The sequence below is a fragment of the Antrostomus carolinensis genome, unplaced genomic scaffold (genome assembly GCF_000700745.2).
Source record: "Antrostomus carolinensis isolate BGI_N321 unplaced genomic scaffold, ASM70074v2 scaffold2796, whole genome shotgun sequence".
NCBI classification, from domain to species: Eukaryota; Metazoa; Chordata; class Aves; order Caprimulgiformes; family Caprimulgidae; genus Antrostomus; species Antrostomus carolinensis.
Window position 1 is genome coordinate 34,855 of NW_010322302.1, and position 25,346 is coordinate 60,200.

General features: G+C 38.9%; 1 protein-coding gene across 1 annotated transcript; it reads right to left on the bottom strand.

Moving 5' to 3' along the window:
• Positions 1-2,613: 2,613 nt before the first annotated feature.
• Positions 2,614-25,310, bottom strand: LOC104518103 (sodium-dependent neutral amino acid transporter B(0)AT1). Its single transcript, XM_010170178.2, has 12 exons — positions 24,930-25,310; positions 16,192-16,332; positions 14,537-14,674; positions 13,059-13,240; positions 12,183-12,293; positions 11,308-11,420; positions 8,859-8,987; positions 7,246-7,402; positions 6,314-6,518; positions 5,080-5,239; positions 4,087-4,249; positions 2,614-2,848 (listed from the first exon to the last, which is right to left on the bottom strand). Exons 1-12 carry the CDS (start codon positions 25,129-25,131, stop codon positions 2,639-2,641), a joined length of 1,911 nt encoding a protein of 636 aa, XP_010168480.1. The 5' UTR covers positions 25,132-25,310; the 3' UTR covers positions 2,614-2,638.
• Between the last annotated feature and the right edge of the window lie 36 nt (positions 25,311-25,346).

The window sequence follows — 25,346 nt, forward strand, 5'->3', positions numbered from 1 at the left end:
TTTAATGAAATATCCTTGGCTCTTTTAGTCCCTTTCCCTATAAATGGAAAGATGCTTCAAAACCTGTCTCTCCTCCAGGTTTTATGTGGGGTGACTGAAGGATCCTGGAAAGAGAGGTGGAGCTTTCTTTTTACATGATGCAAAGGAATGTGTCATTTTAAAGCTGCAGTTTAAAGACAAAACCAAGAATTATTATTATATAGACAGAGTTACTACTCTTGACTTTTTTGTAGTTCCTTCTATAGTTAGAGAATTTGTGAATATGTTGTTAATGGGTAACTTGGGATCAAGCAGGTTTTTATTTTCTGTTCTCCTTCTGGTCTCAGATACTTTCAGAGAAGTGTGACAGTGAATATAATTAAAAAGAAACCTTTACAGCAGACTTATTGAAATTGTAAAATACTTGGAAAAAATCTGTGAATGTAGTAAGTGCTGCTGTTTCCTCTTTTAGTTTGTTGATAGGGTGAAAAGATTGAAAACATCTTTTGCAAGTGCAAAGAGTAAATTAAAAAAACAAAACAAAACAAACAAGAAAAAACAGACTGTGTATGTTCAGACATTAGAATCTGGCCCATTTTCACCATAGCTGCTGGAAGTTAATCACTTCCCACCTGTCAATGAATCCCAAGTGACTTTTTTTATTGTTCATTAAATAGTTACTGATGAATGCAAGAGGTGATTGCTTTCCTTCCATTGAAAATGTGTGAGAACATCTTTCTGTTGTCTTTCAGTTATACCAGGCTATTGCTATTTTGCACTCCAAATCAGTTCAGTCCACACTAAAGAGATCAGTCAGACAGCTTCACTAAATCAGCACTTTACACCTGATTTCCCCTTTTTGAAATGGGAAGAGTATCTAACTGAAGATGATTTTTTTTTTCCCCAAAAATACTTGGAGAAAAAGACCTACACTACAGCTAAGCATACAAACATGGACAGGTTGCAAATCATCCCACCAGAAGCCAATTTCACATCTAGGCTACACAAGTCTCCCCAGGTAAGCACAGTTCGTCTGCTTGCAGCTCTGCAAACATCTAGATCCATACATGGAGGAACTCAACTCCCCAGTCCCTTATCACAGGACATGCACGAGTCCGTGCGTGCAGCGTGGTTTGGCAGCACTTACAGAGCATCACTGCTGCCAGGGCACCCATCACCATCACCCCTGCTGCTGCTGCTGCTGCACTTTGGACCAGGACATGCCTTGTGTGTGTCCAGCAAAACACTCATTTCCATACCTGCCACCTGCAACTGACCGCTTCAAACTTATTTGCACATGTTCTTGGTAGCTGTTCTTTTTCTTAGAAGGAAAATCTGACTAAAATTGTTTTTTCCACCACAGAATAGCATCTTTAAATAGTTTAAATAATTACTTATATTTGAAGAATAAAAAAAAAAAAAAAAAGTTGAAATGCAAAATATTTTAATCATTCAAATACACATACAATGCCTGGTACGTTAATGTCTTTTTCGCATAGACATATTACTCTGAAGATATACTCTAGAGTAGATATACCCTAAATATAATTATTTCTTCTAAGAGAGTATTTTCACTATAAGGGAGTGTCAGAGTATAAACTGGATCAATTCTTGTCTGAAAAGGTGTGTATAGAAAGAACTGCAAAGTGATACAAATGTGTTGCCTATGTACAGGGACCTTTGGACAAAAAGGACCATATGTCCAGAGGGGACATTTACACTGTTTGTGCCTGGCATTCAGCCTGGATGCTCTAGTGGTGCCCCCTTCTCTCTCCAGTCCTTAAGGAATGGGATTCCTGACTGAGTTCCTCTGGGTCATGTGAAAGTTAGAAGCTTGAAGTTGTTGTCAGGTAGGTGTGCATGTGCATGTGTGTGTGCACATGAAGGGGAGCTACCCACCTTGACTGTGACAGATGAGGGGAAGAAGCTTTGCACCACTTGGGTCCCTTGGATCCCCCACCAGCACGGACCTCCCAGGCAAGTGTGGCAGCCCTTGCTCTTAGGTACCAGAGAAGGCAGAATTTGCCATTTCCTGCACTGCTGCTGCCCCATTGGAAGATTACCTCTTCTGTCATCAGCAAAAGCAACGCTGTCTGCTGGGAACTTGGAAGTAATAGGCAATTAATAAAATATCCAGAATTATAAATTAATAAAACTGTCGTTCTCATACTTAGAAATGTTTTTATTAAATATTTTAAACTTCTGCATGAGACAAATAATATTGGTGGCTTTATGCAACACAGTGGCATGTAGAGTAAAAATGATTTATTGTGCAAGAGAAGTCAGTATAAAATTACCCTTCATATTGACCACCCAAACAGAATGATTGCACACAGAAGAGTCACTTATGGCATGTCGAGCCCAGTGCAACCCCAAACAGAGAACTGCAAGCCAGTTTCAAACCAGCTGGCTTCCAAACCAAGAGAGGACAAATGATTTGGCCAGGTGCCCCAGTCACTTGCAAATGTGGCTGTTTTGCTTCCAGGATCCAAGCCATTAACTCTTCAGAGCACATTGCATTGTTAAATAAACTAATGTTTACCTAGAAACAACACACACTTATTCTTTTATGAAAATAAAACTAAGTCTAGATTCTTTACAAAAAAATATTTTTTACTTTTCTTACTGACAAAACATTCTTCCACATTTTTAAATGGTTTTATGCTGAATACTTTAAGTTTCCATTAACAGAAGTCTCAGATGTGGCGATCATAAGGCCTGTACGATCATCTTTTTTCTGACAGCAATTTCTGATGGCTTTGTAGATGGCAAAGGCAGGGATGACCACACTAGGCACTCCAGCAAGGATTACAATAATAGCATACACCCAGCTGGGATATTCAACCTTCTGTGTTCTGGGGAACTCCTCCTGAAAGAGCAAACAATGAAGTTGTAGAGAGCCATGAGGTTCAAATACCTGGGAACATGCACACGTTCAACAATTCAACAAATCAAAAATGTATTCAGAGCAGTAGCTAGCCACAATGGCACAATAATTTGCCAATTCCACAGCAGTGTCCAGCTCGAGGGTTTCCAGTCTGAGGTGTTCTGGAGTTACTTCTGCTTAAAACTGATGGAGAGAAGATGATGTGGAAGAAGCAAGAGCCAGGAAGAGGGAAAGGTAGGACTGTTCCTGACACACTTTCTGGGTAAAAAGTAATGTGGGGCTGGAGTGGGTCCACAGGCCACCAGGGCTTGGTGGCCAACCAGCCTTTGGGTGGGAATGCTGAACTCAAAGGGTACAGGAGGGCTGAAACATAATTAAGAAACAAGCGAGGTTGTCAAGGAGGAGAGAAGAAAGCAGCTCCATTTCCTCATCATCCTTTTTCTCCTCCTCTCCTCCTGTCTCTGTCTTATGGAAACAAAAATTAATCTTTACAAATTAAGTGTGTAGCATGACTGTTCCTGCTTAAGGATGATGGCTGGTATAAGGCCAGAAAACAAAAAAGTGAACCTAGACAGGCAAGGAAGAGATGGGGTGATGAAAAACATGATGGGACCCACATTTTTTTTAATATGCCCTTCTCTGTACCACATACAGCTTTTTATTCTGCAAGGGGAGGAAAGGAAAAGTAGGTACCTTATTGCTGCAATTATAATTTAAATCATACCAATACATTTGGAAGAGGAAAGAAGAAATCTGGATATTGATATTAATTACTATTAATTTCTTCTGTCAGTGATGAGTAACTGACACTAGTGCAGTGCTGTGATTTTAAATGCACATGGAAACAAGTGCAATAGCAAAATGTCTTCACAGATTTGGTCTTTTGTCAACATAGAAAGGTTGTGACATTTCCAGCTCTTCTATAATCCCTACTGGGGAACTGACATCCGTTTCAATCTTACCTGACAACTGGATGAATGTTTTGGGTTTATCCACTTTGGAAAAGCCACTCATGTGTCGATCTATACCAGTTGCAGGCATCACAGCTGAATTTAGTACTTATTTTTCTAAGTGTTACTTTTTATCGTTACTTTATGTCTTGTAGGAAGTATTTTTACCAGAAAACTGTTTCAGATGGGAATATAACAGACTATGACTCTTCCATTAAAGAAGAACACATAAAATAATTCTAAATAAATGCTTTGGCTTTATATACTTACATAGCGTGGGTCCCAAACACTGTAGAGCAGTTCTTCATTGACTTTCACCACAAAATAAAATAAGAAGATAACTAACATAATGAGAGGACTGATAAGTCTCCAGGTAATCTGCCAGAAAATATTGGGCTTGTGTCCAATCATGAACTCAATATCCTTGTTAAACCTAGAAACAAAAACAGGAAGTTCAGGACAGTAAAAACTGGTCAGGATCAAAGGGTGCCTGCTCATAAACAGGAAAGTCCAAGCTACACTGAGATGTACTTCCCAGGACTTTGCTAATGTCAATGTGAAATGAGGACTGATAATGACATCAGGAGTTAGACTTAAGTAGTTCAAATTAAGGCACATATTGCTGTAACCATGTTAGAAGTTTTTAACTTATAGTTCTCAAAAGTAAGTTGGGAAACTTCCTTTTGGAAATGTACTTTCTTTGAGAAGCCTGTAAGCATATGCAAAATAGTTTCAGCACTAAAGAGTCAATGCAGACAGACTTTCCCTATAACATATCGCAGTAATGTTTCAGGATTTTTTTGGTAAGCATCACAGAGCTGCAGAAATTAAAAGGAACGACACAACATTTAAAAAGAGCAAAGGCAAATTGGAGTACATTCTGATGCTTACTTTAAAAATAAATTATTGGCATATTATTATACTCTAGGGCACTTGCTAATGCTTAATATTTTCTTTCAATATCTTAGGGATGTGTTTATTGCAGCTGATTGTTACAGAGCACTATCTGCTCTAAGGTATTAATAGAAAAGTGGAAAGCTTTCATTTACAAATAAAAATCCCCACACTTTTGAGAAAGCATAATTTCTTTTCGTTGAGAACTATTTTAGAAACCTAAATTAATAAGCAATTCTAAACTAATTTTGCATAATTTCAGTGAATCTATAACAGAAATGATATGCACTGAGATGTAGCAAAATTACAGCTATACAACTAAACAACTTATGCACTAGTTTCTAGTAATGTTAAACTTGTATTTCGTACCTGTCTATTCCATAAATGTAGACAACTGAAAACATCTCACAAAACGCAATTATTAACAAGGGAATAGAGCCAGCGAAATTGTCAAATAGAGCCAGCCAGTAATTACCAGACTTCAGCACAAAAATAAAAGCGATCAGGTAAGAACCCACACAAATGAGACCTATGAAAAAAACCAACACAACATGTTTACAGGAAGAAAGCAAAAGCAAAAAAAAAGTAAGACATTTTCACAGTAGCTAGAAAGATTTACAAGCAACTTCTAATTCAGTTGCAGCATGAGGGTAACCACTTTATTTTTAAATGATACTGTGAGAAGGTCTATTTCTATGCAGGTAAAATGGCAAAACTCTCTTGACATTGCACAGGTGGGAGATGCTGCAAACAAAATGGGAGAAGGTTGAGGAGAGAAAACAGCTCCTCTTCATTCTAATTGATGGGACAATGCTGCACTGAGAGAAATCCTGCCTGGGTGAAGGGCAAGGACACTGAGGTGCTGGAGCATGTCCAAAGAAGGGCAGCAAAGCTGGTGAAGGGTCTGGAGCACAAATCTTATGAGGAGTGGCTGAGGGAACTTGGGGTTGTTTAACCTGGAGGAAAGGAGACTGAGAGTAGACATTATTGCTCTCTACAACTACCTGAAAGGAGGCTGTAATGAGGTGGGGGTTAGTCTCTTTTCCCAAATAACAAGCCATGGGACAAGAGGGAATTGGCCTCAAGTTGTGCCAGGGGATGTTTAGATTGGATATTAGGAAAAATTTCTTCACCAAAAGGGTTGTCAAGCACTGGAACAGGTTACCCAGGGAAGTGGTTGAGTCACCTTCCCTGGAGGTATTTAAAAGATATGTAGATGTGGTGCTCAGGGACACTTAGTGGTGGACTTGGCAGTGTTAGGTTTACGGTTGGAGTCCATGATCTTAAAGGTCTTTTCCAGCCAAAATGATTCTATGATTCTATGATTCTAAGACTCAGGTCCTCCAGCTTCTCAGTGGAGGAGCTGATAATCATCATGAGTAGGCTGACAGGCAAGCCACGGGGTGAGCAGCTCTCTGCAGACCCAGAAGGAACCTGACAGGAGTTGCCTCATTGAGAGATGTGAGAAAACCTTCAGTAGATTATCTAGGAGTCTTAGGACCATGCCAGATCAGAAAGCAGACAGGTGGTGGGTTGATTTTTCAGCATATAAACTATTCCGTGGGGTGAGGGGGAAGTCATTTATCTCTAAAAAAGCACTTACCGGTAACAAGCTCCTTAGGCACTTTGGGGGGTATAATCTTAAGATCTTGTAAAGGTACAAGCACACCTTCCATATTTCCAAACATAGATGACAAACCCAAGCAGAAGAGCATGATGAAGAATAGGATGGACCATAAAGGTGAGACAGGCATTTTGGTGATTGCTTCAGTGAAGACAATAAAGGCTAGGCCAGTTCCTTCTACTCCCTGTGGAAGATTTCAGAAGATCCAAAATCAGGCTCATTAACATCACACAGCACTTAAATTTACGTTAGTACTCACTAGGCTTGGTGTATGTTACACCATACCAGAATAATTTTGCTTTTTATTTCCACATTCGAATGCAGCAATATATTTACTGTAATTATAATGCAAACTTAGTTAATGGGATTTTATGGACACCTATTTTCATCTGTAATTCATCAACTTTTAACAAAAAATCCCAAACAAACGATGCACACATTTCATTGTTCTTGTAACTTTTTTCACCCTGGTGTCAAAGTCCATTCTTTCTATGTTGTGACACACTCACACTGATTGGGACAGGGCTCGCTCCAACTGCTTCCTCACTCCGGGAGCCTCTTTTTGAGTCATATTGTCCCACCATGGCTGCAACCAGCTAGCTCCAGATAAATACCTGCTGCTATTTTGCCAGCTACATGGGGCCAGCCTAGAACACTTGTGGGTTTAGCTACTAGTCTGACAGATTGCCAGTACTTTTCCAAGGAATCAAAGAGTTTATCTCTTCAAAAGCAAAGTGGGGTAAACCCAAGTAATTCTTCAGTCCAAGGGCATTTCAAGTCAATTGCAGTCAGTCAGTGGAAATATAAAAAACCCCAACAACCTCATAAGAAAAAGCATTAGGCAATTAAAATATTGCTAAGCATTCCTATCATATTTATGGTATCAGTATGAGTCAGGTTGTTAAACTTACATCATTCAGGAAACTTTCCAGATTACAGGATTCAAACTTCAAGCTTGCATAAGTCATTGGATCAGTCATGTTACATAGATGCTGCATTTGTTCGAAGTTATCTTGGGTTACATTACCTTCTGGCAAATCAAATGCATTCACCAGAGTAAGAATATTTCTGAAAAAGTTAAATACAAGAAATTTGAAATTATTTATTTGTAAGCATCCTCAGAATTCACTTTTCATCATCAAGCAAGTTATTAGGAGCACAATGACTTTTATAAAGATGCAAAGGAAATAATGTTTCTATTGCTCAAGATCAGATTTTGAAATTGGAAAGTCCAGCAGTTTTGTGCATGCGCAATTCTTTCTTTCTTCTTCCAGGGTGAGTCCTACACTGTCTTTCACAGCACAGGTGACAGCTAAATGGATTAGGCATCTGTGCCTGCTAGGGACCTGTGCAGAAGATAGCTACCCGTCTTTGCACTGCAGATTGGACACCAGTTCCCAGACTGGGCAGCTTCTGGGAATGTGTAAGGCATCTGCAGTTATGTATCATCAGGTGCTTTTACAGTTGAATAAGGAGGAACTTGACTGGAACCTGCGGGGTCTGGCAGCCCTGATTAGAAGGGAGTCTGAATTGCTCTGGTAAAATCAGGGACCTCTGATGAGACCCAAGCATTTAAGCTCTCCAGGAGGCACCCTAAAGACAGAGCTGACTTGGGGACTGGGGTATATTACATTCATGCCATATGTCAGCTCAGCAGGGATCGATTATTGTGAATTTCGCTTTTTTTTTTTTTTTCAATGTTTCTAGACAACTTTCCCATGGTTGGTAGAGCTTCATCTAATTAATTTAAACAGGAAGAATGTAATTAATTAATTTGGGTAATTTCCCAATGTAGTATGCAGAGTGACTAGCCGTAGCTGAGGTGCCTACACTGTGATCCAGCAGGACACCGGCCACAGCAGAACTACATAGTTTGGCCAAGAACATCAGGAGACCTTTGAGGATTTGACATCAGCCTTAGTGGATATGGCAGCAGCAGCAGCAGCCTAATATAATTTTCTTTTCTTTTTAAAGTATGTGATGTAAAGTCCAATTTTTCACAGAACTGGTTTTATTGAAATTCCTGCCCTACCCAGTTAAACAAATACATTTCTTCAGAACATGATGTTTCATACCTGCTGTTGCAAATTATTAATTTTTCACATTTACCTGTGAAACTATAGATATTCTATCATGTTTTAGTCAAATAATATGTCACAAACTGAATCTAAATAGAAATTATTACATAAACTGCAGCTATATTTGAAATAAATGCTTCAAAAAAGATATTAAAATATGAAATATGCTTTCTCCCTTGTTAGGTTTTGGAAATGTCGGGGAATAATGTAAAACATGGTTGCTTACACAACATCTATCTATGAAATAAGGTGGTTCAAATAATCATCACTCCCTATGAGGCTGATACCACATGATTTAAATTTTTTTAAGTAGTCAATGGTCTGGTATCATGTGGGTCAGGAGCTGCAGTTGTTCAGAAATGATAAATCCATTATCATCAGGCTAGTAAAACTGCCTCAGTCAAACAAATACCTGAATATACTGATGGGTTTTTTCAATAACTTACTTGTCAAAACAGTCATCATATCTTTCTGTGGCTCTGAATCCAATGATGGAGTATATTACGGTTGCTGCATAGATGGATGTGAAACCATTGATCACTGAGATAATCAGGGCATCTTTCTCACAGTTATTGCTGCATTTCAAAGGAAAATAAAAATGGATTTCAAACACATTCCCAAAATAAATACTAAAAACTGGCTTACAAGACTAACAAAAAAGTAGTCTACAGATGCATGGGTACATCAGTATGCTCTGTAACGATATACAAGTACAGCTGTTAAAGACAAATTTAGTGAATTAAAACTTGGTGCCTTAAGCAATTTAATAACTTTTTTTAATGCACTTTTTTTTCTCCCCTCAAATATTCCTATTCATAAGAAATAGTTACATGAAATAGTTACATGAATTGCATCCATGTTTGACTCAAGTAAAACATGAGGGGCAAAAAGGTATTTCTCCTCCTTTTCATGTGTGTGTGCAGACACACATTGCCATCAGCTGTACCTTAGCTGCTGCTGCAAGCTGAAAGATTTGGGTTTGAATTCAGACAGTCAGAAGGGAAAAGTGACCAAAAGTTTCCATAGCACTTCTCTATAGTGGAGCTGTAGTAGCCAAGAGCACTTGAAAACAGGTTTGTTTCATTGTTGGACAAGAGATTGTTTACAATGTCCACAAGTTTTGGAAATATGATGGAACGTTATGCTGATAAGGATGGACAGACAAACCATTCCCTTGTGAAAATTAAACTGCTTGGTAGAGACCTCTCTGCTGTGGACACTTCTTGCCAACAAATCTGTGCTAAGATGAAAAAATTGCAGAGCCAGAAAGAGACTTTCATCTGAAGGAGAAGATAAAGAATCAATATTAAATTAGTTAATGGTTTTATGAGAAGGCTGTAAAGCTCTAGATATCGTATTTCTCTTGGGCAAGAGAGGGCTATTGAGATTAACTTGATGTTGTCATATTTAATTTTCTGATTGCCTTTCAGAGGAGAGGAAAGACAAACCTATCCAGCCAAGACCTGTTACACTGTGAACTTCCTTCATTTATAGTGTTGCATATAGGTCTCTAGTGGGTGGAGGGCATTGAATAGAAATTTCTTGCTGCACTCTCATGTCAGTTTTTTTCACAGTAATATGAAATTTCGGATGATCAGCTTGATAAAAATATTTATGTATTTCAGAGAAATTAAGATGCTCAAGCTCCTCCTGGTTATGAATGGGTGAATCCCTGATGGCATTGAAACCTCACGGTATTTCCTGAGATGCTTAAACTCCCAAACTGTCTGAGAGCAGAGTCACTCACACTTGGTTCATCTGGTGCTGGACTGCAGGTGGCCCATCACCACAGTGTCACACTATGGAATTTGCATGTTTTCTTCCTATATCACCATGAGAATTTAATGACTTTCTGCAGTTTCCTCCTTAAGTCATGAATGATTGAGAATTGAAGGAACATAGCCTGATGCCACAGCCCTGTGTGTTAGAAAAGCAGGAGGGGACTGCTCCTTTTCTTTTGGTCTTTTGGAAGGATGCAAAACATTCTTAGCCCTGCTTCTCATGGCTGTGAGAACATCAACTTGGACCTGAAGCAGGGCTTATCACATCTCACTGAAACTCCCAGGCAACAAAAGTTCCAGATGAATTTTTGAAAAATATCTGAAATCAAGAGTGGTGACAGGGAGTTACATCTGTGACTGAAATTCTGGCACAGTGTGGTCAAACCTTATTCAAAATTGAGACCCAGATTTCTGAATGCATGACCAAACCAGATATCCAAAACTTAATTCAGAGATATTTATTAATAATATTAGGCTCAGAGAATGCCACACAGTTTGTCTTTTAAGAGGACAGTGCTGAAGGGATAGCAGGCATCAAGAGGCACTGCTGATTGCTCAATATTTTGTGAGGGTGAGTGTAGAATATAGCACTGCATCATAATTTGTGGACTGGGTCATTCCCCGAGTGATGGGAGTTCATGCTCTCTCTCTTCCCTGGCCCCATTGCATATATAAAGGAAGGAACTGAATTTCAATTTCAAAACTCCTAGATATATCTGCTCATCTCTAAGCTAAAGATTTAAACTGTGGTCTGTAAATTGCTTTGAAATGTGTGTGCCACTCCAGCTCTGACAGTGCGGAGGCAAAGAACATCACCATGCATCAAGCACTCCCACAAAGGAAGCTCCTGCTCATCAGCTGGTGGTGGGCAGCCAGCTCCCTTCTTTCCAGGCTGCATCACCATGTCTTTCTGCAGAAAGCCAGACAGCACTGGGACCTGAAATCTTGGCTTGGGAGAGCTAGGATCAATCAGAGGAAATGTGCCCTACATGGCTGAGGGGATGGTGTCCTGGTCCCAAGTCATTATTGTGTAACGATAGGGCAGAGGTGGACATGCTTCCTTTGAAAAGAATGAAATGTTCATACAAAATTTGGCTTTTGCCTGGCTACTTACTGAACAGAGTTGTAACTGGAGAATGAAATGAGGCCTCCAAAGGCCAGGGAGAAAGAGTAAAACACCTGAGCACCTGCATCCAGCCACGTCACTGGGTTAGCCAGCTCGGTAACCTGAGGCATCAGACATACAGCTTTAAGCATGTGCAACATTGCTATTTAGACTGAATATGAAAGATTTAAAACAATAATTAAACCAAGAACATTAACCATGCAGAACTCACCGTTTTTGAAGAATGGTAACAAATAGGTCAATACTTTCATAAAAATTACTTTTTTTTCAAAAATAAAACCTATCTGTAGGTTTTCTACAAGTATTTTGAAAAGTGATAAACAAATTACTTTCCCTAGCTGACAGATGCCATGCCTATTTCCAGAAAAGGTGTTTATTATTTAGCATTAATAGTGATCATCCAGAGATCATCTCACAGGAAAATTAAACCCTTTTCAATTTTGTTTGAAAACTATTGCATAGTTAAACCATTCTCTTAGGTCTTTTGTCCATAGACCCATCCTGATTAGAAGGGTTCTACTCCCAACTGCCCAATTTGTGCTTCGAAGTTAGACTCATCCTTAGCTAGAATACAACATATCCTAGAATAAGAAAGCAAGACCCCTTACATCAACCCCCTGCATTATCTGTGATGATCCTTTCATTTTTATAACAAATGTTGATGAGGTAGAGAGAGAGAAAATGTGTGTGCCTATGTATATTTTACATCCAATGCAAAGGATTTTCCTATCAGTATCAAGATTTTAAAGGTGTCTGAGGGATAGCTAGAAAAGCACCAGTGGTGGGGACTAATTTTCAATAAGTTGTTAATTACAGAGAGAACTACATCGTATTTTTAAGGCATGAACCATGCAGTGACTTACATTAGGGGTGAAGAGATACACAATTCCATTGGTTGATCCTTTCAGCGTCAAGCCACGGATTAGAAAAATGGTAAGCACAAGGTATGGAAGAGTTGATGTTACATACACAGCCTGGACAAGAAGCATGTAAATAAAACAGTTAAATAAAACAGAACACTTGAATAAAAATAGGACTGCAGGGAAGAAAAGAGGGGAATAAACAAAGTACTGTGACTAACAATAGCAGCAAGTTTCAAGTGAGTCACAATCAACATACTATAGAAAACTATGTTCAAGAGAAACAGTACGTGCAGTGCACTTTGATAATAAACTTTTTTACAGTTATAGTGCTCCATTTAAGACAAATTGTCACTCAGATCATCCAAAAGCAGCATAAAAATAATCTACACCCTGAGATCAGGTTGATTGATGCTGCCAATGCAAGGATGGGCTCTTAGGGCTTTGCTGGGCAGCAGAACATTGGTCATTCTTTTAGAAAGATAATATTAAGGACTAGCACAAACCCAAATAAATCTGTACATGTATGTTTTGAAGAGAATGGCCACAGCAAAAAGACAAAGTCCCTCAATTGTGTATTAAAGGTTAATATTAATGTTAAGGTGGTAATACCTAAAGAGTGCCTTATTAGGACCTATAAGGACAAGGAAGTCAAATTGCTCACACAATTTTCCACATAATCAAATAAAATAAAATAAAATAAAATTCCATTTCATTCAGCTTCCTTCTTCAAAAAGCAACCCCAGTGATGACACATGAAGTTTTAGACATGCTTTACTCAAGAAACAAGCAGTTTCTACAGTATGATTAAGTATGTATGAATAAGGAATCACAACAGCATAATGAATATCATCTCATTAAAAACCAAAATAAGAGTACCTTTCCTGTTGTTTCGATGCCTCTGATTGTGCACACATACAGTACTCCCCATGCACATGTTAAACATAACAAAAGCCACCACTGTATAGTCCCTGAATTGTCAATGGAAGTGGAGATGTTTAATGTTTCTCTGTACCAGAAATAGTCTACAGGAGAGCTCTTGGCGCACTCTTCTATGTAATCTGTAACCACAAAATGGTTGTCATTCTGTAGGTCTTTTATTTACTTAAAAAAGGGAAGTTGAATAATAAACACTAGTGTTCTAAATTATGCTAACTAATGCCAATTAATCTGTTGCTGGCAAGTTTCAGATTCTTAGAGGCTGGTTTCATGGAAAAATAAGAGATTTAAAAGAGAATTGTTTAACAGGGATTTTAATACAGTTTTTCTTTTTATTTCTGTTAATTCAACCATGCAGATAAAATCTTTGAAGCTCACTCAAAGATTCTTCTATCTTTATAATTTTTCTTTTTTCCAACAAAAATGCATGGTGAGAAGCCTCTTGTGCCAAAGAAAACATGGAGAGGATTTCTGAGCATAAACGTATGTATATTGCACAGAATATATTTTTTTTTAGTGGAAGAAAAGAAGTTAGGTAGATGTTTTTCAATGATTGTACACTTCCTACCTCATCTTAAAAAAAAAAACCCAAAACCCAAAAAACAACCCAAACAACTTGGGACTTTCCACATGCTCTTTCTTGCTTGATGAAGTGTGGGCACGTGCCCATAGCTCCCTGCAGCCGGGAAGCTCTTCCCCTCCCACATCTCCTCCAGATTAACAATACTTTGGCTTTCTGTTTTGTGGGGCATCGTTCAAGGTCTTGTCAGCTAAGGTTGGATTCTCAGCTCTCTGCAATGTGCTGACCCGTGCAGTATTCTGCCCTGGCCTGCCCTTATATGAGGCTTTTAATACTTATTCTGGTAGGAGAGGAGCAAAGCTCTCTGAAGAGCTGTTCACTGACCCACCAGAAAAACCTGTCTCATAAAGTTTCATGCAGGGCTGACTACGGAAAAAAAAGCTGCTGTCACCAAGCGGTCACCAAGGGGCTACAGACTGTGTCATATTGAGAGATACGGGTGTTTTATATGGATTATGCAATTATATTTTTTTTCCTTTTCAGTATGCTATCAGAGGGCTGTTGGTCAAGAGATGGATGAAACACATTGTCTACATCTGGAAAATGTTAACGTTTATGCTAGACTTGTACTTTGTGAATATTCTGTATGTGAACATATCTGTCAAAATCAGCCCTGAACTTTCATATAAGAAGTCAAAGTTGGTCTCAAAGATTAAGCATCGATCACACATTTTATATAATGTGAATTTTTACAAGACACAAGTATTAAGATAGCACAAAGTTCCTGTTAGGACTGCCTTGCCTTGCTGTTGTTTTACAGAAAGAGGCTCAATTAGGCTAATTGCTAGAAATGGAAAAATATGCTGAGCAACAAAATATAGTATTTCATTAAATATACCTGTTCTGTTGTCATTGAGAGGACAGCTACTCCAAGGCAGGGGCTCTTGAAAGGAGTTGAAGAAATACCACATTACCCAGGCAATAATAGTATTATAATATAAACCCACCAGGAAGGATACAAACATTGCTGCTATGCCTAAAAGAATAAAATCAGAGCACAATGTAAATTTCAATACTCTTGTCTTCAAGACATATCAAAATGCATGATATGAGTCTCAACCTTTCCCTACACCCTAATTTCATGGGTTTTAGTCTTTCTGCTCTCCTCTCTTTATTTCAGATGCAGGCTTAATCACTGTGAATTTGTTACCTAAAGGTTGGACAGGTGAGTCCTACATAGACGTATAGCCTAAAATTACTCTGGGACTGAAGCTGACACCCACTTAGGACCCAACCTTATGGGCAGACTAACTCCCTAACGGACACTACACAACCTTGCCTGCTGGTATCTAGGGGGTTTGGGATGCTGGGTACACGTAAAGTTCAACTGAGTTGGGATTCTGCCTAAATGAGACACAGATTATCTTCCTCTTCCACAATGTCACTGCAGAGGTGAGCAGATGTGTTTGGCTAATCTTGGTTGTATAGGATGAATAGCTGCCAAGAGGTACAGTCTGTGAAAAGGTGCAGGATTCAAGCCAGTATCTCTCCTTCTTCACTTGCTCCTAAGTAATCAACCTCTGGTGACTTCTCTGGCAGACAGTAAAAGCTAATGATTAGCTCCTGAAGGCTCTTAGGTTCTGAAGAAGTTTTAAAAATTTCAGATGCAATGAACAAATATCTTTTGTAACTGATTTACAGATGCAGCAGATGCCATCAACAGTCCTAATTGTCTGCGTTTCTTCCCGTTCAAGCATGTGGTAATCACAGAACAGCTAAGGTGGGAAGGGACCTCTGGAGGTCATCTTGTCCAACCCCCTGCTCAAGCAGAGCCACCTACAGCTGGTTGCCCAGAACCACATCCAGGCAGATTTTGAATATCTTTAAGGATAGAGACTCCACAATCTCTCTGGGCAACCTGTGCCAGTACCTGGACACCCTCACAGTGTTTCCTGATGTTCAAATGGCACTGTCTGTGTTTCCTCTGTAATGAGGTATCTGTGGAGTTTTTCATGCTGTGTGCATCGTCCTGCTTTTACTACATTGCCAGATAGAGTGTTTGAATACTCAGATGTCTAATACAGACATGAAGGAGTATTTTCTGCACAATAGTGTCTACATGGCTTTTAGCGTGGTACTTCTCTTAGATGTAAGAAAGTAACATTATATGGAACTGAAGTCTGGTAAACCAGACAAGATTCAACTATTATTTATCCACAGAACCATTACAGAACAAATTTTTGGCACACTTCAATATTCATCCTCATGGTAAAAATGGCTGATATAATAACACAAAAAAATATCTCTAAAGTCCAAAATTGGTCTCAAATTAGAGAAAGGTTTTAACTGGACCCACAGTACCTGGGAACATGGACACAAAGTTATCATGATTAGTGTGACCTATCAATGGAGAGTTATTAAGAAAGGAAAAAGAATAGGTCCTGGAATCTCTTACGGCACACCAGAATAAAATCCTGAAGCTTTGCTCTTAAGATTATCAGTTCAGAGAATTCTACTTTCTCAGGTGGCTTTTTGTATCCTCTTCAGACTTACCAACCCCTTTCAAGGTAGGGTGGATAGAGCTCCAGACACCCACACTGCCTTTCCTCAGCCTTTGACCAATGGCAAACTCAAGATGGAGCAGGGGGATACCTTCCAGGACTAGCAAAATCAGAAAAGGGATCATGAAGGCTCCTGAAATGGATAAGAAAAAAAAAAAAAAAGTTTCCCATCAGTGAGGTACTACAATAAAAGCAGACTTCAGTTCTGAAGGCTTTTGAAACAGCAAGTGAATTCTAAGCACGCTTGTGGAAACCTGTCTCCAGTCTCTGAACAATGCTTTTGCCTGATTACTCAAGCAGGGACTTCATTACATATGTGGTTTCAGGTAGGAATTTTTATCCTTTCCAAGGATAAGACAAATATAAACACAAATTATACACTCCTAAGGTTAAACTTTGAAGAAGCCACCTTTGGATTGCAAGTGGCAGAAAGGTAGGTACTTTCCTGGAATGACTTCCTTTTTTTTTCCTGCAGAAGATTATGGTTTTATAATTGTGAATCATGCAAATTATATTAAGTAATTGAACGAACTAAGCTAGATGCCTTGAAAGATTAGGCAGGAGCCTGGGGCTCTCTACATAAAATAAGCAATAACTTCCTGGCAACTGTGTTCAACAGCTTTTACGATGGAGGAGAAGAGATCTGAAGTTCAGGGTTCAAACTTTGTTAATTATGAAAAGACTGGTTAGCATAGGACAAGTTTTTTAAATTAATTTTTTCCTGAATTAAGTGTACCTCGGACATGGAGATAGCATGCAACACCACAGTGGAATACCAAAGTGCAGAGTCAATGCTTGGAAATTGCTACATACTAGAAATACGGCTGTCATTACAAGAAGTCTTTAACTTCCTAATCATAGGCAGTAAATAATCTAAGTGTGTGAAAAAAAATGCAAGCCAGTATGTGAGCAGTCCAGGTTTGGGTATTTGCTGACTTTTTCCTCATATTTACAATGAAAATCAGATAACAACTGAAAGAGGAAATCTAAAGAATGGAAACTGGCTTTGAATTCAAGGCAGTTGAATGTGTTTTGGAAGAGGTGAACTGTGTGATTTTCTGCTCTTGATATTGTCAGAGTTCTAGAAATTATCATTACTGCAAAGACTTTATTTTCTGTGTACTTCAATAAAGTCTGCTGAAAACAATATTTTTGTATCTAGTGGCCACTATTATAAAGAAATTGGCTGGCTATGCTTTTTGCTTTCCAATCCTATGGAATTAAAGTAACACTAGTTACTCACCTGTCTTTCATTTTCATTTTTTTTAAGATTTATTAATCAAAATCAGTAGTTTTGAATATATAAAATGTTATTCAAAATACTGAGCACTTTGAAAATGCACATGCCACACATCACACTGAATGACTAATCACTGATACACCAGCAAGTATATTTTCTCTTGAAGCCAGTTGCCAAAGGTATCTGCATAGACATGATATTCTCAGACTTCAATGAAGTATGCCATTTAGCAACAAAAGATCTTCTCACTAAAGTTTTAACACTTTTCAAAATCAGTGCAGCTCATCTTGTATGCATTAAAAACTATCACTGTAAAAATGGAAACTGACAAACTGAAGAGGTTTCAAAGGAGAGACAGAAGAATAACTGAGCTCTGATATATTTTATTAGTGAAAAACTGAAGGACTTACTATGAATTGTTATTTGTAGAGAAGTTTGCTAAACTTCCAACTCTCCTGACTCTTCCTCACTTTCTTCTGTGACAGTCTATCGCTTTGGGAAATGGATAATATGTGCAGTATCACCAGGGAGGACACCATCCCATTTGTTTTCTTCCCCACTTTTCACATCTCAGCTACATTCCCTTTTCCAGAGACCATGTAGTCCTTGCGAGAACAAAAGCCTTGCATTAGTGGGGAGCAGCTACCTGCTAGATCTAGGAGCCTCAAGCTGGTATTGTCTCCCCTTGGAGCAAAGTGGCTATTTTGTAATTCCATAAAGGAATGAAGGACGGTGGTCCATACTAGAGGTAACTGAACTCCTTAGTTGCAAATTCGTATTTAGCATCAGTGCTAAAGCCATCACTTCCTGACTCATGTCTTTCTGAACATGTATTTTCACATCACAAACATGTGAAAGGTATAGGGTGTATTTCAATTTTAGAGGCACTAGGATCACTTCCAAAACAAGGTTCTTCCCCTCTGTCTTCCCACCACACCAGGGACTTCTACAAAATTACTGACAGCAGGAGCTACTAATGTCAGATGTAACAGGACAGTCCTTTCTCCACGCCTTGTTGACTGTCTGCTGAAAGGCAGCTATGTCAGAAATGGTGATGTCCTCTTCAGCTGCCTGTGCCCTGGCATCATTGTTGAAAATGCAAAAGTCTTATCCAATGCTGGCAGAGGTTCTGAGATTCATTGAAACTGTTTCCAGCTCTGTCACTGCAGGGAACTGACTCCTTTTGCCATTTCAGTTTTTGTCATTTCTAAAGGTTTGTCCCATTTTGTCTGTATGGAGCTGCTTAGCTGTGCTGGCACATGTACTGGTGGGAGGTAAGGGCCCTTCTTCCTCTAATTAGACATGTGGTACATGCAGATTTGGCTTCAAAGAGTTTGTACTCTACTGATACCTCACCTTATTTCTGTGAATAACACTTCTCCCAACTGTTTTATTCTTACTTCCATAGAAAATAGGATTTTTGCAGTGTATGCGATGAGTGCCTTCTCACTGTTGAGACCCAGCCCCCTACCTCCTCATGACTTCTTTCCTAAATGGGAGGGTCAGTGGGACAACCTGCACACAGAGACTCTGCAAGCAGCAGAGCAGTTGTGTGCTCCAACCTCATGTCAGGCTGGCACACTTTCTCTCCTGTTGCACTCTGTCCAGGAGCTCTCATGAGGATAAGATGAGACGAGGACAAGATAATTGTGTTTATACCAGCAATTTTTTGTTCCAGAGCATTGACTCTGTTTTAAGCCCAAAATATCTCCTAAGAGTTCAGAACATGACCCCACAGTTTGTATGGCTGCTCCATCTGCATCTTTTCTTTTTACATCTCCTTTTGGATGCCAGATAGGTCTCTGCTGTAATGCAATCTCAATTCTCTCTGGCAAAGCCCATTCTTGGCAATAGTAGTAATAAAGTACAGAAGATTTATTTATGCAGCCACCTGATCCAAATACTCTTCGTTTGCACTTAGGGTAAGTCCTTGTCAGTCTTTGAAACTTGCACTGATTTTAGATCATCCCTTAACACTTAAGAACAGACTGGCAGTTACTTCTGTTAAGGTGCATTGCTTAAACATCTTTGCTCCTAATGGAGACACGTCACTTTTTTTCATCAGGTCACACTAAGATTGCTTAAGGACTCATTTAGAAATTATCCCTCCCTGGTCAAAGATCTTGTTGTGTAAAGAAATACACAGCCTTTATAGTCCTTTCAGTCTATGACTACTTGTTTCTTACCATACCTGTCAAGGAAAATATTTTTTTTAGTAGTTACCATCTCTGTTAGCTGCAGGGAGGGAAGATGGGGCTGTTTCCTATGAAGCATTCAAAGCATTTCTTTCAGAAAGTGTTCAAAGGTAGTTTCAACTTTTCATCTTCCATAGAAAGCAGGCTGATTGATATTCTCTTTTAGGCTCCATTTTTCCATGTTTGAGACATTCTTGCAAACATTAAATGCAAAGTGCTCCTTCCATGCACCCAGCTCCAGCAGTCTGGGTAGGTACCACGCCTCACCCTCCAAGATAGTGAGGTGCGGCAATAGCCCTGTCCCGACACTGTCCCCGTGGACAGCACAGTGCATCAAATTTGCTTCAAAACTTTCAGAACTGAGCCATCTTCCATGGTGACAGGTCATGCCACATGCCCTCTATCAACCTCAGTGGTTTTCTTGAGATCATGAGATACATACAGAGGGACTTTTATTAAGATGCCATAAAAGAAGTCTTTAAACATGACACATCTTTAACAGAGCAGTCAGATAAAGGGATCCCATGACCTTCCTTGCACAGACACAAAAAGTGGAAAGGATGCCTTTTGTGAAGCCCTCTATCATGTGAAAAAGGTGGGCTGTCCAGCTGCGTGCCCACAGCTCCCCAGCTTCCTTGCTATCTTGGAATCAATGAGAAATAAATTTCAGGTTCTGGGATGGACACAAATGGAGAAGGTGGGGTTCTGTCCACCCCTTTTGTTATCATAGACATAAAGTACAAGGCATGCGTATGGCATTGCACCTGCAGTGCAGCATCTATATCCCTAAGCAAAACAACCCAACTAAAACACTTCTAGCTTGAAGGGCTAGCCATGTGTAGCATGGTAGCTGCAATGATTTAAAGATGCAGGGTGTGCCATGTCAGAAATGTACAAACCAGTAACACCACCTGTATTTAGCTGCAGGAATATTGGTAAATTTTTGAGAGAAAGAAAATGGCAGTTCTTAATTATGTATGCCACCTTTTTCTCTTTCTTGAGTTTTTCTTTTTCCAGGGTTCAGTTCTAAAAGCTAGCTCAGAAATCCAACTTTGCTATATTTTCCATTTCTCTCCAACCTTTCTGAAAGAAGCTATAATGGAAAAATAATTGACAACAGCTCTGCAAAGCTGCTGTGTGGGACATTAAAAAAAAAAAATCAATTCTTTTTAAGCTGTCACAATTTTATGAACCTAACAAATATACCAATGATATGAAAATAAATGCTATATAGATATATATAAAGAATGAGTAATCTTTCCAGTCTGAAAACCTTACAGCTGAGATATTAGATTCTCATCCTGTTTCAGTACCCTATTCATAACACATAATATTTGGTTTGAACATCTGTAGAGCTATTAATGTCTCTTTAATCTAAGAGCTTCTAATGTGGAATTGAAAAAAATATATTGCTTTCACAAAATTCCTTATCAAGGGAAGACAAGTAGACTTCAGGCAGAGATGTTTTTCTAGACCTCAGCTGCAGTGAGGGTACCAGTACCAGCAAGGAACTGTCGATGTCATTGCTGTCACTTTGCTCAGTGTGGCATGTGCAGAGATAAAAAACTTCTCCCGCACGTAGTGGCAAGGTTTACTGCAGACATATGCGAGCTGTAGACTTAAAGACTTTATTTTTTATATTGATGGTTTAATTATTAAATATATATCCTCTTTTTTATAATACTCATCAGGGATGAAACAAAAATGTTTAACAGTTGTTTAAACGACATGTTGCTCAATAAAAATTAAACAAAAGCTATGTGTAAAGTCAGAGATAGCTATCAAATGAGAGGAAATTTCAATCTCATTAAGCTGGTGAAAGCATTGAGGCAAACTGTAGCTTTTATATTGTGTGTATGTTGAAATTTAGTTCACCTGTAGTATTGATATATTTTATGACTTTTAAGACGTGAAAAGGATAAAATATGCTTTACTCTACTAAATTTTACTGGGGTAAATATTCAAATTTTTAAAATATAAACTCATAATCTATGACAACAAAAGCAAGTAAATTATGTAACCATCAATTTCTTTTTGTATATTTGGATATCACAATGTTAAAACACTATCATAGTGTTGTGTGTAGGAAGAAGCAGCCCTCAAATAATTCTAGATTTAAATCGAAACATCTGAAAGTAAGAGTTATCTATACAACTCAGTGTTCCTAACTACTTTCATGACAGTCAATTTGCAGAGAAAAAAACCACCTTCCTTACAGTCCAAGTATTACAAGGATAAATTTTTTACTTCACTATAGTCCATTTATGTTTCATGAAGGATATAAAATGTGCAAACACCAATTCACAAAGTAGGTGGACATCTAACCTCATTTGGCAGTGTCCTTGCTGAAATAGTGACTAACTACACCCTTGCTACCAGGGTCAGTCATGATCAGGGACAGATTGAGGAGCAGCATAATCCTCATCTCCAGTGAAAGAGAGCAGCAACAGGGATTCCTGATGCCCTGGACCCAGGATTCAGTGAAGAAGTATCTTGAAGACAAAAAGCATGAAGACATACACCATCCAGTGTAAAGGCACTGGACAGACTAGGGGAAACTGGAGCTTCCTCAGTGCACTCATGAGTGTGGTGTATGCTTTATATTAATTAACTCAGAAAAAGGTGCATAACATTGCAGTTTTCCCCTATTCTGTTGCAGAGGCATGTCTGCATACCTGAGTACCCAAGGGTCACACAAATGCAAAGATGAATGAATCACCTTGACCACCATGTTGAGTGGCAAAAACTAAGGCAAAACTTGTCCAAAATGTCTAGTTAATATGGATTTACAGCTGGAAGTAGATGAAGCCAGACTTAAGAGAGTCTGTGCAATCAAAGATGATGCAGAGTGCTGCATCTATTGAGTGTTTGCTATGCTGCGAACATGGCTGAATGGGAATTAGAGATGTAGGAGCCAGAAAGTCTCGGTAGGTAGAAAATGTCTCAACACTAAAATGTCTTCAGGAATAAGAACTTCAAGATCTCTTTTTACAATATGGATAGCCACATATTCAAATTAGAAGCCATCCATTCAAAGAACTGCAAGACTTTTTTTTTTTTTTTTTTTTCCTGATTGAAGGAAGAAGTTGGAGAACAGGAGCTGTAATGAGAGGATGGTGGTGTTGGGAGGAGTTGGATTTAGACCTGCCAGAAGAGACTGAGGTGTGCTTTATAGCAGGGAGGGAGGATGGATTGCACAACAGGTCTACACCCTCATGTGTGATGAAGTCAAGGAGTCCTTTCTAAGAATCCGCAGGAAGGTACTGCTGCTCACTCTTATGTTCTGATAAGAGTCACAGCATTTCGGGTTCTGCAGAAGAACTGATAGAGAAAGTAACAAGTCTGGCTACAGGGACACATACCAGTACAGTAGTTTTAAACCCAGAGCCAAATATGTGATTTAATTGCAATGTGCTGCCTCTCAACTTCTGCTGAAAATTTGAGTGAAAGAGTCCCAGAGAAGCAAGAAGCCAAAGATAACTGTTGTTAGTGTTCCTGAGCAAGGTGAAGCCACAGGATGGTGACAAAGAAAAATAATTCCTGCCAAAGGATAAATTAAAAGACAGTAATGTCAGACACACACACAAGCAACTCATAAATCTTCACTGACATCAGTCAGAAAACCATGATCCACATCAAGTTCTTTGTATTTGTCATATGTTCCTTTTTCAGCTGCATTTCATACTGCTGGAACAAGAGGGAAAAGAAAGATAGACAGAAAAGCAGGAAGTGTTGATAAATCAACCCTGAGAAACAGGGCATGTCCATTTTCTAAGACTAAGTAGAAGAACCTGAGAAGTCAATGAGTGTAATGAATTTTGGAGACACCCATCGACTTTTTCAAATTAAAATTGTCACACATGGAAAGGCAGGTTATGATTTTTTGCGTATGTCTTGTAAATTTTTTGTTACAAGAGTTGGCTGTGCTGCAAATGACCTTCAGTTTGCACTGCAAACTCTAAACACACAGAACCACAGAACGGTTGAGATTGGAATGGACCTCTGAAGGTCATTGGGTCCAACCACTCTGCTCAAGCAAGGACACCTAGAGCCAGTTGCCCAAGAGCATATCTGGATGGCTTTTGAATATCTCCAAGGATGGACACTCCACCACCTCCCTGGGCAAACTGTGTCAGTGCTCAGCCACCCTCACAGCAAAAAACTGTTCAGAAGGATCCTCCTGTGTTCCAGTTTGTGCCCATTGCCTCTTGAATTCATGTCACCGGTAAAATAGAAAGCACAAATCTATGCTTCCCTACTGGGACTGCACCTCTCATACCTTAAATTATACTCCAATCAGTCCATGTTAGAAAAATCTTAAGATCTTGAGATGTTAAAAGCATCTCTTCTTGCAACTGAGTAACCTGTAGTTAAACGTCCCTGAGTTTGTACCAGCAACTCCCCACAGAGCCCTCCTTGGTCCCTACTCTAACTAGGAAGAGCAACTTTTAAACATCTTACTGTGTACATTTAATAAAAATACTGTTCCTTAAAACAAAAGTTTTCTTTCAAGATCAAACATCACAAAGGAACAAACACTTTTTACACATATCTCAGAGTGAAATGCAGTTAACAAGTAGATAGTGGGTAGAAAAGATTGTCAGAAAATGAGACATTTATGTTGTTATATAATATTTAAACAATGATTCAGTTCAAGATAATCTTTAAAAACTAACAGCAAAACAGTGAAACATAATTTTTAATATGGTCATTCAGTCCTAATCTGAACCCCAAGGAATCACAGTAAATTATATGGTAAATAGCATACATGTGGATTTTAAATGAATTAATTACACCAACTGCGGAAAACATATTCTTAATATTAACTACTTTCACACTGTTACTCCTATCATAAATTACACACACTGACTCTACAGCTGATACACAGATTAGTCCAAAAACCAATTACAACCTTCTTATCAAAAGATAATTTGAAATTGTGATCAGAATCATACTCACAGGTAGTTTATTAATATTTTAAACATATATTATATATATATATATCTGTATTTAAAGTAACATTAGTTTTAGATTGAGAAAATGTACTTGAGAGTGCAAGACAGATGTGATCAAACCTGTGTCCCAAAATAAAAACAATCTCTTCCTTTCTCTCCATCACTAACATAACTTCACAACCTGTGAAATAAGCTTCTCCACTAGACAGTTTGCTAGAGATGAACATCACTGTTCTTATAGCAACTGACCAGGTCTAAGCATATTTCATTATTTGTTTTCTAAAAGAGAGATTAAACCTAGCTTACAGACAAGGCTAGTTAAGATATATTAAAGACATACCTCCTCCGTGGCTCTGACAGAGATAGGGAAACCGCCACACATTTCCTAAGCCCACACAAAACCCTACGCACGTCAGCATGTACTGAGCCTTGTTATCCCATTTGGGTCTGGAGTCTGCCTCTTCTTTCTCAAGGACCTCGAGTTCTGAGTGGGAAGGTATCCTGTCCTCCAGGCCAGGATTGGGCAACTGTAGCTTCACCATATTTTAAATTTCCTGTCTGAAAACGCTCCCCCTTATCCCAGTGAGGGGATAATGAACCAGGCAGCTAGTTAGAAATCTGTGCAAAAAGAGAACATCTATTTGCTGTCTTCAGCTATATATAGTGAACCTTTGGCACTAAACTTGAAAGTGCAGGTTTGTGGCAAAAAGAAGCGTCAGCAAATCATTCGATTGACCAAGTCAGCTCTGACACTTAT

Excerpts from the sequence above, each read along its gene's own strand:
- LOC104518103 (XM_010170178.2), bottom strand. The coding sequence starts at position 25,131 with ATGGTGAAGCTACAGTTGCCCAATCCTGGCCTGGAGGACAGGATACCT. Across the intron at positions 13,241-14,536 it reads TCTCAATGACAACAGAACAG|ATTACATAGAAGAGTGCGCC; the intron begins GTATATTTAATG and ends TTGTGGTTACAG. Across the intron at positions 11,421-12,182 it reads TGTATCTCTTCACCCCTAAT|GTTACCGAGCTGGCTAACCC; the intron begins GTAAGTCACTGC and ends CTGATGCCTCAG.